General features: G+C 35.8%; 1 protein-coding gene across 7 annotated transcripts in view; it reads left to right on the top strand.

The window, feature by feature from the left end:
* Positions 1-722: 722 nt before the first annotated feature.
* Positions 723-16,836, top strand: part of CRYBG3 (crystallin beta-gamma domain containing 3) — a 140,435-nt gene continuing 124,321 nt past the window's right edge. For all 7 annotated transcript variants that reach the window (XR_012487920.1, XR_012487919.1, XR_012487922.1 and 4 more), the window contains exon 1: positions 723-1,115. Coding sequence is in view for 3 of the 7 variants with exons in the window: in XM_074299834.1 (XP_074155935.1) it covers positions 979-1,115 (137 nt within the window). In the remaining 4 variants the exon portion in view is untranslated. The remainder of the gene's footprint in view (positions 1,116-16,836) is intronic.

Here is a 16,836-nt window from a genome sequence, read left to right as displayed (position 1 = left end):
CAAAGTTTTGGTCACAGTAAATTCTTTTTCTTTAAAATTTTAAAACATTTTTTCCAGTAGGCTCTTAATGTTTGCTTTGTACATCATTTGTTGGGATGTGCACACACACATGTCTGTGAGTGTACACATACATACATACATACATACATACATACATACATACATACATACATACATACCACACAAGGTTCCTTGGGATTTTTCCCTCCTTTCCTCCTTCCTTCCCTCTCCCTCTTTCCCCCCTCTCAATCTGTTCCCTTCCTCCTCCTTTCCCTCCCTTTTCCTTCCTTTCTTTCTCTTGTTTTAGTGAGACATCTCTTTTGCAGGGTTGTACAGAGAATACATAGGCATGTGCATAAATCATACGTATATGAAAGTTTCCCTGGACCAAGTGAGGAAAACTAATCAGCATGAGTTGACTCAGGTGTTCTACCTTCTGGAGCCCTGGGAGAGTAGCCGGAGAGAGGGAGTAACCCTCTCTAGGTTAAGGAAATATTTTCCCCTAACTCCCCTAAAATTGTTTGCGAGGGCTGAGGGAGAGAGTAAGAAGTAGGGGAGGAGGGCAGAGTCCCTCCTTTTAATCCAAAATTACTTGCAGTGAGGAGAAGCGAATTTGGGACCGAGCAGGGAGGGGAGGACTCGGGGTGGCTCTACACCCGGTTTCCCGAGGCTGGGGGCGGTGCCGATGGTGCCTTTGGCTCCTCCCGGGCCGGGGCGGGCCAGGGCGCGGCCGCTGCTTAGCTGGCTCCCTATGCACTCTGACTCCAGTCCCAATGCTGGCTGCTCTCTCCCTCCAGCACAGTCCCCCGGTAATGGATTAAAAATCGCGTGGGAGCCAAGAGGGAGTCGGGGCAGCCCCAGTCCGCCCCGCCCAGCTCGAGCCCGCCCCCGGGGTCCGCGAGCCGCACCGCGCGCTGCTCCTCTCCCACTCCTCTCCCCTGCTGCTCGGGGCAGGCGGCCGCTTCTCCCCCCGCGGAGATGTCCGGCGGCGGCCGGAGGAGGGCCGGCTCCTCCTGGCCCAGCTTCTCACGGTTCTTCACTCCTCGAAGCCCTTCCCGGGAAGAGGAAGAGGAGAAGCCCGCGATGAGCCATCTCCTGGCTGGAGGCGCTCCCAGGTAGGCGGGGGCGGCTGGGGGTGGGGGGTTGGGGTTGGGGGATCCTGGCAGGGCGACTCTATCCCAGGCTCCCTCTACCCAGACGCGGTTCCCACTCGCCTGCAAACTTCGTTGCTACAAGTGCTTCCACCCCTGGGCGACGGAGGCCTCCCCTGTCGTCCCTTCACTGGTGCGGACGCTAGACATGGTTCCTGCCCGACCCTCGACCGTTAAGTCCCCTCCCCCCCTTTTGCGCTTGGTCATCTCCTGGTCAGGTCCGTCTCTCTGTTTCTCTTTCTTTCTTTCTTTCTTTCTTTCTTTCTTTCTTTCTTTCTTTCTTTCTTTCTTTCTTTCTTTCTTTCTTTCTTTCTTTCTTTCTTTCTTTCTTTCTTTCTTTCTTTCTTTCTTTCTTTCTTTCTTTCTTTTTCTTCTTCCTCTCCTCTCCTCTTCTCTCTTTCTCTCTCTCTCCCTCCCTCTCTCTTCTTTCTTTCTCTGTCTCTCTCTCTCTCTGTCTCTCTGTCTCTCTCTGTCTCTCTGTCTCTCTCTCTCTGTCTCTCTCTCTCTCTCTCTCTCTCTCTCTCTCTCTCTCTCTCTCTCTCTCTCTCTCTCTCTCTCTCTCACACACACACACACACACACACACACACACACACACACACACACACACACACACACACACACACACACTTCTCCATGTTCACTAGTTCAAGTCACTTCCCCCAAACCCTGCAGGTTCTAATGAAAACCGGTTGTCAGTTGAAACCTCGAATACCTCGAAATCGTCCTGAGTTGGGGAGAATCTTGGGCCAAAGGCAGAAGGACTTGGGCGGCACCTTGCCGACCGGGACTGCTTGTTATTTTCATTGTTTAGACCCTTATGACCCAAATAAATAGGAAACTGACTGCTTGGAGACTTCACTCAAACTCGAACACTAGCGAGAGTACCCGCTAGTAACCCTATTATGAAGCGTTTGCTATGTTCCCAACCACATTTTTAGGCAATCAACTGCCCTGAGTTCTCCAAAATTGGCAGAAACTGGGCCTATCGGTCCTCTGCTGACCCCCCTCCAATTGTTATAACATGAAACAGTTTTTATCAAAGTTTGTGGTTATCTGTTAAAATACACTTCCCTAAATCCATTCTTTCTTTCATCTTCAAGAAAGCTTTTTTAAAAATCTACAATCAATCATCCTCTTATCATTTTTAAACTTTTGATTTAAAGGAAGTTATTCTCTCCACCTTCCCTCTCTCTCTTCTCCCTCACTGCAGTCATAAGCTAGAAAATTCCTGGAAAAATCTATACATAATCTAAGGAGAATATTTAGTGACTGATAGTAAAAAAGTTCTTTATAATGATTCTTGTCATCTCAGCAAGTGTGGAACTAGTGATATTTAAGGGTGTTCAAACAAACACCATTTGAAACTTTCTGGAAGTATGGGAATCCTGCTAATTTTATTTAGAGTTAGTGATGAAAGTTCATGTTTTAAAAGCAGTAAATGTGGAATTACAAAGAAATGTCTTCCTAGCAGATTTGAGGTTGACTTTTGAAGAACTTATCAAATCTTCGCTCTTCTTGCATGAACTAAGATTGTTAGTGCCTTGTCTTCCTGCCACTATCTTTTCTCTTCCCCTTTGTCTACTATAGGCAAAGGATTGGATTCTTAAAATTTAATATTTATTTTAATCATATACATATTGTATGACTTCATTTTGTATTCATCTTTAAGAAGCTAACAGAATTATACGACCACTTTTTAAAGAGGGTGGGGGAGATGGTAAAGACATTACTTCCAAGTTTCCCTTTTAAATATGGGAACAAGTGCCAAAATTTTTGTTAAGAATTTAATGAAACAAATGGGGCCCCTTAGTAGTACTATATGTAATAATACAATTTAGTGATTTTAAACATGTACAAAGGATAATTTTTGTCATGTTTTCTCTTATTTCAAGATGAAAAGACATCTGCTGAGTGAAGGTCTTAACCTTAATAAATAATTTTAGTCATTGGTTTTCCACAGACAATATTTAGGGAATATTTTCAAAATGAAACTGCTGTGTTAATAGATAATGCCTTGGAGATAACTATTATATTAAATCTGGCTCTTCCTTTGTGTTAGTGGAGCAGAACTACCAAAACATCCCATATGATCAATCTTCAGATTCAGTAATAACTTTCCAAATACCTTAAATGTGATATGTTGATGGAGTTGGGGATGTGTGCAAAGGTAGAGAAACCGTTTTATGCTTGTCAATGATTGTATTTTCTTTTTTTTTATTTAATAGTTTTTATTTACCAGATATATTCATGGGTAATTTTACATTGACAATTGCCAAATCTTTTGTTCTAGTTTTCCCCTCCCCCCATGGCAGATTGATCAATATATATTAAATATGTTAAAATATAAATTAAATACAATATGTGTATACATGTCCAGACAGTTGTTTTGCTGTACAAAAAGCATCGGACTTCGAAATAGTTACAATTAGCTGTGAAGGAAATCCAAAATGCAGGTGGGCAAAAATAGAGGGATTGGGAATTCTATGTAGTGGTTCATAGTCATCTCCCAGAGTTCTTTCGTTGGGTGTAGCTGGTTCAGTTCATTACTGCTCTATTGGAACTGATTTGGTTCATCTCATTGTTGAAAATGGCCATGTCCATCAGAACTGATCATCATATAGTATTGTTGTTGAAGTATATAATGATCTCCTGGTCCTGCTCATTTCACTCAGCATCAATTCATGTAAGTTTCTCCAGGCCTTTCTGAAATCATCCTGTTGGTTATTTCTTATTGAACAATAATATTCCATAATATTCATATACCACAATTTATTCAGCCATTCTCCAATTGATGGGTATCCACTTAGTTTCCAGTTTCTGGCCAATACAAAGAGGGCTGCCATAAACATTCTTGCACATACAGGTCCCTTTCCCTTCTTTAAGAAATGATTGTATTTTCACTAATTTGGAATTAAAGTAGGGAGGGTAGGATTCATTTATTTTTCTCCTCAGGACATCAATTCTTACCCTTAGAAATAGCACACATTAGGGAATTCCATTAGTCCTCACAGTGTTGTATTTTTTTATGAATTGATCTCTTGGCCAAGTAAAGAATGAGACACCATAACATAATAAGCGAATATTTGTTTTTCTTCTTGTGTCCCTATTAAAGATTGCCATGTGAAATGTTATAAAATACAATTTAAATTGAGTAATATAATATATGGTACTTTAAAAATATCCCTCAGCATGGATTAGATTAAGTTGAGAGGTGGAACTAAAACATCCATAACCCATTCCCCTCCTCCCCACCCACTTTACAAATCCCCCTATATAAAAGGGAATCCAAGCAAGAACTATGTGGTGCATCATGTCCCTACATGCCCCTTCCTTGTCTTTTGCTCTTGTTTCTACAGCTTGGAAGAGTTTTAAATCAATATGAGTAAATATCTGCTTTTAGGATTTCATATCACCCCCCAATTTTGAAATCCTGGTGATGTTATACCTATTATGAAATGTATTGATTTTCATTGCAGCAGAGAAATAATTTCATTTTCTTTTGGGTTTTACATGTATTTACATGTAATGTATTTCCATTTCTATTCGAAATAGTTGTGTGTGGTTGATTATCTTAAAATATAAGGACAACAGATTGTTAATATTTTAATCCTGGATATATATGTTGGTCTCTCTAGACTAGGGTTTCTTAATCTGTTGGTCATGAACTTGTTTTTAATAGAAATATTTTGATAACTATATTTGAGTGTAATTTGATTCCTTTGTAATCTTATTTATTTTATTTTGTGCACTTAAAACATTCTGAGGAGGAGTTCAAAAACTTCACTAGACTTCTAAAGAAGTCAGGGTAGTAAAATGAATAGGACTCCTTGATGTAAATTTGAAAAATTTAGACATGGTCTCTGCTTATAATCAGAGCTTATGTTAAAAGTCAGCATTAGACACCTGCTTCTACTGTTTGCTATGTGATTTAGGACAGGTCTTTTAATCTTTGAGGCTCAGTTTCTTCATCTACTTAGTGAAGAGTATTGAGTAGTTGAACTGTTTTATTTCAACAAAATTCATTTTAAAAAATCATGAACAACTTTTAAACTATACATGAAGAGAATTACCCAATAAAGAAGACTCTTCAGAAAGAGCTTAGTATTAGAAATGGTTTTGTATAAAAAAGTTTCATACTTGGCATGCCTCTAATAGGTAGCAAAACATCTTTATAAAGTATGAACTTTTAAAAAAATTTTATAATTATAACATTTTCTTTGGCAGCACATATGCATGGGTAAATTTTTTTTTACAACATTATCCCTTGTACTCCCTTCTGTTCTGAGTTTTTCCCCTCCTTCCTTCCACCCTCTCCCCTGGATGGCGGGCATTCCCATACATATTATATCTTATAGTATATCCTAGGTACAATATATATGAGCAGAACCGAAATTTGTTGTTGTTGTTGTTGCAAAGGAAGGACTGTATTCTCAAGGTAAAAATAATCTGGGAAGAGAAACAAAACAAAACAAAACAAAAAAACAATGCTCACAGTTTACACTCATTTCCCAGTGTTCCTTTTCTGGATGTAGCTGATGCTATCCATCATTGATCAATTGGAATTGGATTAGCTCTTCTCTATGTTGAAGATAACCACTTTCATCAGAATACATCTTCATACAGTATCATTGTTGAAGTGTATAATGATCCCCTAGTTCTGCTTGTTTCACTCAGCATCATGTAAGTCTCTCCAAGCTTCTCTGTATTCCTCCTGTTGGTCATTTCTTACAGAATAATATTCCATAACATTCATATACCATAATTTACCCAATCATTCTCCAATTGATGGACATCCATTCATTTTTCAGCTTCTAGCCACTATGAAAAGAGCTGCCACAAACATTTTGGCACATACAGGTCCCTTTCCCTTTTTTAGTATTTCCTTAGGATATAAGCCCAGTAGTAGTACAGCTGGGTCAAAGGGTATGCACATTTTGATAACTTTTTGGGGATAATTCCAGATTGCTCTCCAGAATGGTTGGATTCTTTCACAACTCCACCAACAATTCATCAGTGTCCCAGTTTTCCCACAGCCCCTCCAACATTCATTGTTATTTGTTCCTGTATAGAAGACATGTTAAATTGGCATGTAATTCTGTAATAAATTTAATCCATGATTGTGACAACATTTAAGGTTTAGGTAAATTGAGTTTATGATGTAAATGTGATATTTTAATGTTTCCCCAGGGTGGAGGGGAATAGGGAGGGATTCAACAGTATCATTGTTTCCTTAGGTTTTCATCCTATTGATTTTTTGTTCTATCATATTTTGTGTATTAAGATCAATAAATTGATAGATTTTTGATGAAATGAATGTATCTTGTACAGTAGTTTTTATTTTAATAATCCATTCTCTTCTTACCTTTTCCTCAAATAAGAATATCAGAATAGTAGGAGAACATAGTGTAAAAGAAGATGCAAAAGCTTATTATTGAAGGGAAAATGCCTCTGAAATTTGTGATGCACATTACTGTGTACATTTTTTCCTTTAAAATTTTTATATTTAATTTTAAATGTTTTCTTTGCCATTAAATGTCTTGGTGTTGATTCAACTTAAGGACCACCTACTAAGTTCCATACTTAATGATTCTGAATAGCCTCTAAAGAAAAAGAAAAGCAAGTATATGAGATTTTTCCTATTAATTTTAATTTTGCTTGAAGACATCTGATAAAGTTTTTACTCTCAAATTTCACCTCTGATTCCATGAATTCTGATGGCTTGTTCTTTTCTATAATTTGATTCAGTAGTGTTACTGTCTGTCTTATAGATTGGTTCAGAAGACAGAATTTGCCAAAAGCTTAATTATCACAAGATTCAAATTTTGGTGTTGCTCTTTGCAAATTTTTACCTTTCTGGGCCTCAGTTTCTTAGTCCAAAATAAAAAGAAGTTACACTAGAAGATCTCTAAAGTCCTTTCCAAATTAAAATCTTTATTCCTACTTATTTGCTTATTTTAATCAGGTTTCTTTTTAACTGTTTGGGTTAAAATACAACCTTTAATATAAATTTCTGCCAATTTAGACATAATAAAAACATTTCCTTTGTGTGAACTATTAAAAACTATTTCAGTTTAACTATGTTTTTTTATTAATTTTATAATTATAACACTTTTTGACAGTATATATGCCTGGGTAATTTTTTACATTATCCCTTGCACTCACTTCTATTCCGAATTTTTACCTCCTCCTCTCCACTCCCCTTCCTAGATGGCAGGCAGTCCCATACATGAATTTAACTATGTTTTTGAAAGTTTGACAAATAATATAATTTCCAAATTTTATCATAATAGAAATCTTAGCAACTGTCACGGGTTCAAATGTTATTCATTCAGAGTACTCTCAAATCTACAAAACCATATCTCTGTCTAAATATCTATAGGCATCTAAAATTTAACACATTAAAATGGAACTCTCATTCTTCTTACCAATGATCCAAGTTTGCAACATTGAAATTATAATTTGGGGTTTCCTTTCAACCTCCACATCCTGTCTGTTGCTAAGTTTTATAAAGTCTATTATCTTTCACATCTGTCCATTTCTCTCTACTTATATAGCCTTTGCCTTAGTTGTGATTCTCAACATCTTTTAGCTGGAATATTGTGATAATGTCCTAATTGCTCTTGCTTCTAGGACTTCCTATAAATAATCCATCCTGCCAAGCTGATAATCCTTTTAAAGCACAGATATGATCCTGTCACTCCCCTGCTCAAGAAACTTCATTAGTTCCTTTTTACTTCTAGGATAAAATAAAAATTTCTGTTTGTCTGTCTTATTTTTTTATCCCTTCTACTTCTTGACTTTTTCTATTTTGATATTTCCTGGGTTGGCAAAAGAAATTAAGTAGGAATTTTTGGAGAGTTTTGCAGAAGCCCAAGATGAAAAAAAAATTAGAAACTCATAAATACATAAAATATATGTATAGTTCTGTATAATATTAACATTTTCTCTTTTAATACCATAATAATTCAGAAGGGAGGAGTGAAGGGAGGAGCCAAAAAGTTTTACAGGGATATTCCAGATTGCAGAGGTGTCTTCCCTTTAACCCCTTGTCCTTTACATATTCTATGGTCAAACAAACTAAACTGTTACCTATTCATGGTTTTCCATCTTACCTTTATGCACTTGTATAGGTGCTCCCTTTATCCTTAAAAGCACTTGCTCCTCCTTGTCACCTCCTGTATTTTCCAGAGTACAGTCCAGGGGTCAGTTGCTACTTAAGTTCTTTTCTGATACTTTGTACCAATTTTATGTAGTTTGTGTTTATTTACTCATAATTTATGAGTTGTATTTTTTTGATATCTACTATAATATTTAAAACAAGACACTATTTTTGCTCTAATTTGTAAGATTTACAAATATGAAACAAAGGAAGAAAAAAAGCATACAAGGTATTTAATTGTAGGCTACATGCTGGATCCAGTTTGTGCAGGCTTGAACTGACTATTTAATTGTGTGAGCTGAAATTGGCAAATACTACAAATCAGAAAGTGTAGGAGAAAATTTAATAATGAAAATTAAAGGTATGTAGTGCGCTTTTCCCCCCCTTTATTGGTGAGGGGTGTGTGTGTGTTGTGTGTGTGTGTGTGTGTGTGTGTGTGTGTGTGTGTGTGTGTGTGTGTGTGTGTAGAGCAAGAGATCTTAATTAAGGGGATAGGTCTGTGGGCTACACTTGTGGCTACAGTTTTTTGAAGCAGGTTCCATGTAGGAGCCTGAATTCTGTTGATGATGATGATGTTACATCTTACAGATAGTTAGGATTTTATTGGGTGGATTTTGTGGTATTTGTAGGATGAGAGTGAGTTGTGATGGTGGATAGGACTTTAGATAATTTAATATTTATTTAATCTCTCTTTTCTTATTGATATTTCTTCTAAGTACTTTTATCTGGTCATGTCAGATGATACATATCCATTCTGTCCAAGGTTCTGAAAGTAATCTACTTAGAAAGGAGTTAGTTTTGACAGAAATGAGGAAGTAGAATGCTATATCTTACCATAGTAGTACTCTTGTACCACTTGAGTACCACTTGCCAAGTACAGTGGCATTGCATATAGGTGTCTGTAAGAATACATACATACATATATACATATATATACATACATATATATGTCTATATTTATGTCAATAGTTGAGAATTAGGAGAAAAGACATCATTTTATCAGTTTGGCTATTTCATTTGACAAATGATTGTGAGACTTTTAACCAGGGTCATTCCTGTTAGCATTTATTTGAAGATTGTTTTTTTCTCTCTTCTGAATGAATTATGCCCTCATTCTATTTGATGACGTTTTACTTTAGTCTGAGAAAGAATAGCTGTTCAGTAATTATTGCTTCATTTTTCATAAGAGATCTTTCTGCTGAATAGAACGAAAGCTGTGCGAGGCCTATGCAGCTTGGCCTGTTCTCTATCCTACTCAGTTCTTCTGCCTTCACTTCCTATTCATTCAGCAATTCTGCTCTCTAAATCTAACAGATGTGTTAAAATGCAGGTTAAGTAATTCAACTCTTGAAGAGTGAGATGGATAAAGTAGATAAAATGCCTCCATTCTTGGATTTCCCTATTATAAAATGCTAGTCAAGGAATGGTAATTGGTAGCATGGTTATCTTCTTATATATTATATCATATAATAATATTACTTAATTTATCTTCCCTTGATTTACTCTTTGCATATGTACACATGAATATAGGTGTTTGTGCACATGTGTGAATAAATTCTGAGTAGTTATAATTCCTTATATTTATAAAATGTAAAACATGTGGTGGATATATGTGGCTTTTACATATATTCAGTAAGTATATAGCATTTGTATTTGCTAAGTTCAGTTACATATTTATATGTATATATTTTAAAATTTAACAAATCAACTATGAAAGACTTAGAAAGGAAAATGCTCTCTACCTTCAGAGCAAGAACAGATATATTGAAATATGAATTATATATTTCTACATATATATTCATATCAAATGCTGGACTTCTCTAATGAGGGATTAATGATGTGTTAGAAATATAGCACCAAATGATAAGATTATGGGGTGTAATCAGCACCATATTTTGGGGTTTGATCATGTGAAGAATTTACAATAGCTATTCTCTTTTGGCAAAAAGATAGGTTTGTTTATGAGAAAAGATTACAGACAAAATGAAGAGATAAAATAGATACTAGAGTGATAAATATGAAATAGATTCGAGAGAGCATATAATTAGATAGGAAAGTGGTTTTAACAGTTAACAATGGAAAAGATCAGTTCCCTAGGGAAACTCTCAATTACCCAGGAGAAAGGGCATACATCATGAGGTGGGAGTACTCCATTGACAGGCAGGCTAAGTTCTTAGAGAAGTTTAGCACTCTAAAAAAGTTATTTAGCTATGAGGAGAAAGACACCATGAGGGACAGATGAGGAGATGGGAAGAAAGACATGAGGCTCAGAATGCCATGGTGGGCTTTATAGGAGAAATTTAACCTTGGGGGTTTGACATAACTTAGCTTTCTCATTGGAAACAATAAAGTGTGGTTACCCAAGACCTCTTCAGTGGGTTGAGCTGATTCCCATTAGTACTTTAGGCTTTCTCTGCCAACCCCGCTCTAGTGACCCAAGATCTCATCAGTTAGGATGGAAACAACTCAGAACTCAAAATGTAACCAAAAATTTTTTTAAGTCCTTCATGAATATATGATTTGATTAATGTTGGAATTCTCTTGTCCGGTGCATATCATAGATAGGGTGAAAAAGCATGTAAGGGCTATGTGATTCTTTTTTGTATCTTTCCATAAATTTGCTGTAGCATATCCTTAAACCACACTCGAAGACTTTTCTCTAGCCAGAGATTCTTGACCTGGAGTCAGTGAGTTTGTATTAAAAAACAAGTTTCCTATGTAATTCTATATATTTTATTTCATATATTTAGAAACGTGTTATTGAGGCCTCATCAAACTGCCAAAGGATTCTGTAACATTCAGAAAGAGAAGTCTTTTAACATGTGGATACAACTGCTTTTTGGGTCATCAGCAGTTTTAGTTCTTTGGACATTTTGATGTTTCACAAAAATTAGATGTGTATAATGTTTGAAAATTTGAATCTTTTTTGCTTTTGTCCACCTTTTTAGATTATTTCCTAATTTTAAATTCCTAAACTTTTTATCTATACATTTTATTCAGCAGAATGGTTTGATTTCTTCCAATCCACACTTTTTTCTTCTTACGTTGGATCTTACTTTATACCAGAAGTGAGTTTTTTTTTCTCAATAGAATTTTATTTTTCCAAATGCATGTAAAGATAGTTTTAAACATTCATTTTTGTAAGATTGTGTCACAAATTTTTTTCTCTCTCCTCCTCACTTCCTCTTCCCAAGACTGCTGTCTGATATAGGTTGAACTCGTGCAATCTTTTTAAACATATTTCTTTATTTGTCATATTGTGCATGAAAAATCAGACCTAAAGGGAAAATACCACGAGAAAAGAAAAAAGCAAACAAATAAATTTAGGTGAAAATACTATGCTTCTGTTTGAACTCAGAATCCATACATAACTCTCTCTCTGCCATATGGATAGCATTTTCCATCCCAAGTCTTTTGGAATTTCCTTGGATCATTGCATTGATGAGAAGAGCTAAGTCTATCATAGTTGATCATCACACAATGTTCTTGTTACTGTGTACAGTGTTCTCCCAGTTCTACTCACTTTGATTAGCATCAGTTCATATAAGTCTTTCTAGGACAGAGAATTAAGTTTTTAAATTAATGGCTTGTTAGCCAGTTTGCCTCAGTTTCATATAAATGACTATATTTGCAAATGGCCTGATACTATATGTATGTACATTTTGTAAGAAAAATCCTGAAATCACTTTTGTGAAGATTCTGGCTAATCTATCCCACACTTAACTTTTTAGTCTTATACCTTATACCCATCTAATCCTCATAACATTCTGATCCAGTGACACTACCCTCCTTGCTGTATGTGAGAAGAGAAACTACCATCTCCTGACTCTGGGCATGTTCACCATCAGTACCTTGTCCTTGGAATGGTACTCCTCATCTTTGTCTCATGGCTTCCCTGACTTACTTTAAGTACCAGCTAAAATCTCAGTTTTCAGAAGAACCCTTTCATATTCCCTGTGCTTTCTCATGCCTTTCCTCTGTGGATTATTTCCCGTGTATTTTGTATATAACTGGTTTGTACTTTGTTGTTTTCATATTATCTCTCTCAGTTGACCCAGCCTTAGGAGAGAAGGGACTGTCTTTTGTCTTGCTTTGTACTCTTTTTACTTAGTTTGGTGTCCAGCACTTACAGGTGCTTAACAAATGACTATTGACTGACCTTTAAGTTCTCAGTGTCTCAGGAAACTAAGAAAATACATTCTGTAACTATTGCTCATCTATGCTGTGGTTGAGAGTTTTCTTTTAGGGGTTCCTTAAGTTATTCAGATAAAAAATAGTTTTAAAACTCCCCACCTTCCCCCCCCCCAATGATTTTTTTTGAGGCAGTTGGGGTTAAGTGACTTGCCCAGGGTCACACAGGTAGTGTTAAGTGTCTGAGGTCAAATTTGAACTCAAGTCCTCCTAAGGGTTGATGCTCTCTATCCACTGCTCCACCTAGCTGCCCCAATGTGGTTTGTTACAGCTTAATCAATGATTGCCTGTTTCTTAGCACTAGCATTGAAATGTTTTGAATTTTAAATTTGTTAATTTTGGAGAGGTCAGGCAAGAATTGAACTCTCTGATCTTTTTTTTATCTTATCTCATAAATGGAACTTGGAACTAGGAAATGCCCTAGCTAGAAACAAGGACTGTTAGATGCTAAATTAGTCAAAAACAAAGCTCAGTTGTAGTAAAGTTTGTTGTGTTGCATTGTTTTAAATTGGCAGATAAGAATCTTGCTTAACAATGATGTGTATATTATACTGCAAAGAAAATATTGTACAATATATTGCATTAATGTTCATTTATTCAAACATTGTGACTCGTCATTCTAATGTATGTTTTTAATTTATCTTTTTGATTTTAAAAATAATCTTATTCTAAAACAGTCACTAACCTCATCAGTTCCATGTAACTTGAAATCTTATTCTATTTAGTACATAACTAGTTCCAGATACTTATTTCCTTGATTCACCAGAGAAAACTTAGTTGACTATCCCGAGGGAATTGTGGTAAAAAGTATAAGTGTGTAAGGCTGTAAATGTATATTGCTAGCCTTTTTAAATAGCACAAGATAAACTTTGACAGCATCATTTTTGATTCTAGAATACAGTCTTGAATTTGTCTGTTCTGTCATTGAAAACACTTAACTTTACTGTTTTCATGACACATCTTTTTAAGAACTAAGTTGGTCAATTATTTATGAAACCACATTTTAAAAAATACATGTTCACATCCTTCATTAGAATAGGTTATGTCAGAAGTTAATAAGCATTTATCAGAATTTTGATACTGAGTTTCCTAGCTCTCTTAATCTGACTTTCCCAGTAGAAAGGGGTTATTTTTCTATGCACTCTTATATACAAAACTTAAGGGTGTTGTTCAGAATATATTCTGCTTTCCTTTACTCATTATGAATGTATCAATGAACCTTAATGTCTGTTTAGGCATTCTTCAAATTCGAAATGCATCCAATTTTATCGTGATTTATCTGGATTTTCCAAAAGAATGGCATAGATGACTTAGTCACTTGCTTTGCTGAAATCTAGGTAGACTAGACATTATTTTCTTGATGAACAAGTCTAATTATGCTGTTAGGAAAAATGAAAATCTAGTATGACCTGTTCTTGATGAAGCTATGCTTGCTCTTTGTGATCACCACTTCCTTTTTATAGTTGTTCATTAAATATTCTGTTAATAATATGTTACATAATCTAGCTAGGAAACAAATTCAGGCTTATTTGCACTCTCCCTCATATTCCCTTATGCCCCACCCCAACTTGTTTTCTTCTCTGATTACTGACTGTGACCTAGTAATCACTAAGTTATTTTAACACATAAAAGATATGTATACAAAATGAGGAGATTGGATAAGATAATTTTTTTTAGATTGAAATATTAATGATTTTGAGGGGATGATGGATGATAAGGGTGTATGTTAGGACCCAGTTCCCTTACAGACACTAAACTGGTGATATTTGTAGAGGGCTGTGTACTTGAAACAAGTAATCTTACAACGAGGTGTTAATTCAGTGGAATTGAGATAATGATTCTCTAGTTTACATGTACTTAGTATAGTTCTAAAAGTTGACACCTATGATGATGTACTTACAGTATTTTATAAGAGCTAAGAGATGAGAGAGAAGAAAGACGACTGGAGACTAGAACTTCAAAAGCCCTTGGACTCAGCCATAGACTCGAGGACAGACTTGAAGATAAAGACTCTTGTGGTGGCTGTCCTGTCTCCTTCACTTCTCCATAAGATCACAAAGCTCTTTTATAGATAATAATAATAATATATGCATATATGTCGATACATGTGGTCCAAGGTTTTATATAGTAAACACATCCAACATTCAAATTTAGATCCTTATTCCAGATGTCAACATTTTCCACTATATGTTACCACAAATATTCTTTACTGCCCCATTTATTTCTACCTTTTTTACTTTAGCACATGATGCTAAAACACTTTTGCCTAAAAAATGAGCTTCTCTTTCAAACTTTAGATCTTTTAAAAAGGCATTACAAATATAGGCTATTTGAGCATGAATAGGATAGCAGAATAGGAAATATTGTAGAATATTATCTTACCAATTCTCTCCCTAGTAGCTGAATTTTCTACTATGGTTTGTGAGGTATGATTTTTGAAATAACATGTATCCTGACAGAATATGCCATTACTATTCTCCAAATGTATTTATCTTGTCTGCTCACTTTACCCTCAAGCCAGACTCTAGAGAAAAATTTCACTTAACCATAATTATTGAATAATGGGATTTTTGAGTAATTTTCTTTTATTTTTAAATGATGATTCTGGAACCCACTTTTTTTCTATTTCAGTCCCTTGTTTCTTTAATGGCTTATAATCTTAAGGTTCTTTTTTGTAATGTCCAGGCTAGCTTTCTGGAGGTCTTCCGAATGGGCCTTGGTTTCAGCAGAAAAATCACCAGAAAAATAGTCAGGAATAAAATCCAAAGCCTTTATTATCTCCTTCACAGTCTTATCTCCTTTTCCTGGGGCTGGGCTAGCTTTCTGGGGGACCTTCAGATGGGCTTTGTCTTAGTAGAGAAGTGAAGGAGACAGGACAGCCTGACCACAAAGGTCTTTATCTTCGAGTCTGTCCTCAAGTCTATGCATAAGTCCGAGGGCTTGAGCTTGAGCTCCAGCCTCCAGTCCTTTGTCTTATAACTTAGTCTCTCTTCCCTCCCACATCTCTAAGCTCTTATATACTCTATTTATAAGTACATCATTATAGGTGTCAATCTTGGAGAATAGGTGTCAACTTGTAGAACTATTCTAAGTCCTAAGTACACGTAAACTAGAGAATCTATCTCAATTCAAAGTTAGCACTTTGTTGTAAGATTACTTATTTCAAGTACACTTGGCCCTTTACAATAATAAATGGAAGAGAAAAAGCTATAAGCTCTCTTATACAGTTCAGGGATGCACAAAAAAGGATGCCAGAATCCTTTGAAATCTCTAAGCTGAAACATCCTAATGACAGTGGAAGACCGTGTGCAAGCAGCAGTCTATGAATCTGAGCAGGAAAAAGATCTAAACACCTCTTCTAGGACCTGAGAAAACATTTTGGAAGCAAAAGTGCTTTGGAGTTTTTCAGAATACATGCCATCAGCATAACTAATAACATATGGTTGATTCCTGTCAAGCTTATATTAAGAGATAGAAATTAACTCTGGATTTGGTTTTACATAGAAAAGACTGAAGAGAACAAATTCAAAATCTAAGACTAGTCATCAGGAGACTTAGCAAAAACCCATGAATACTTGCAGAATTCAGATGTTCTTTATCATTTGATCCAGGAACATATTGTATAGATTGCCTATACAATCTAGGAATATGGAAGAAAATGGTATCTAACCAAAGTACAGAGCCCTAATCCAGTTACTTGAGGCTAGAAATGAGATTAAAGTGAAGAACAGGCCAAAAAAAGATGAATAGTATGGGCTTAGAGTTTGAGGTAAGCCAAGAAAAAAGGATTGTACTACAAAATAAATCCAATTAGATCCTCAAAAGGGAAAAAATGTTTGGCCACCTGAACTTCAGAAATATCTGAGAGAAAAGAAGCAAAAGATTTAACTTTCTCACACAATTATATAAGAGCACTTACAGAATTTAGTATAGAAATTAATTAAACTCAGTAGGAAACAGATTGGGGGAGGGTTTAAAATAGAGAGCAGGATGAGGAAGGGAATAGTTATAAACAAAATAAATTCCAGATTAGTAAAGTAAATTGGGAAGTAGAAAATAAAATGAAAGAAAGAATTAAAAACCTATAATTGGGAGATAGAGGTAGGGGAAGAAGATCACCAGAGAAGAAAATATCACTTCACTTATATATAGGTCAGTAGAAAGAGTCAAGCAAAATTCTCTTTGATCACTTCCTATTGAAGAGAAATAACTGGGAATGAATAAAGAAAAATATGCAAAAAGACAGAATTAAGGGGAATGGAATGATTAATAATCATAATTGTAAATGTTACAGGGATAAAATCACCTCTGAAATGAAAGATGGTTCTCAGA

The sequence above is a fragment of the Sminthopsis crassicaudata genome, chromosome 3, assembly GCF_048593235.1.
Source record: "Sminthopsis crassicaudata isolate SCR6 chromosome 3, ASM4859323v1, whole genome shotgun sequence".
NCBI classification, from domain to species: Eukaryota; Metazoa; Chordata; class Mammalia; order Dasyuromorphia; family Dasyuridae; genus Sminthopsis; species Sminthopsis crassicaudata.
The sequence above is the reverse complement of the archived record's forward strand: the minus strand, read 5'-3'. Positions and strand labels throughout refer to the sequence as shown.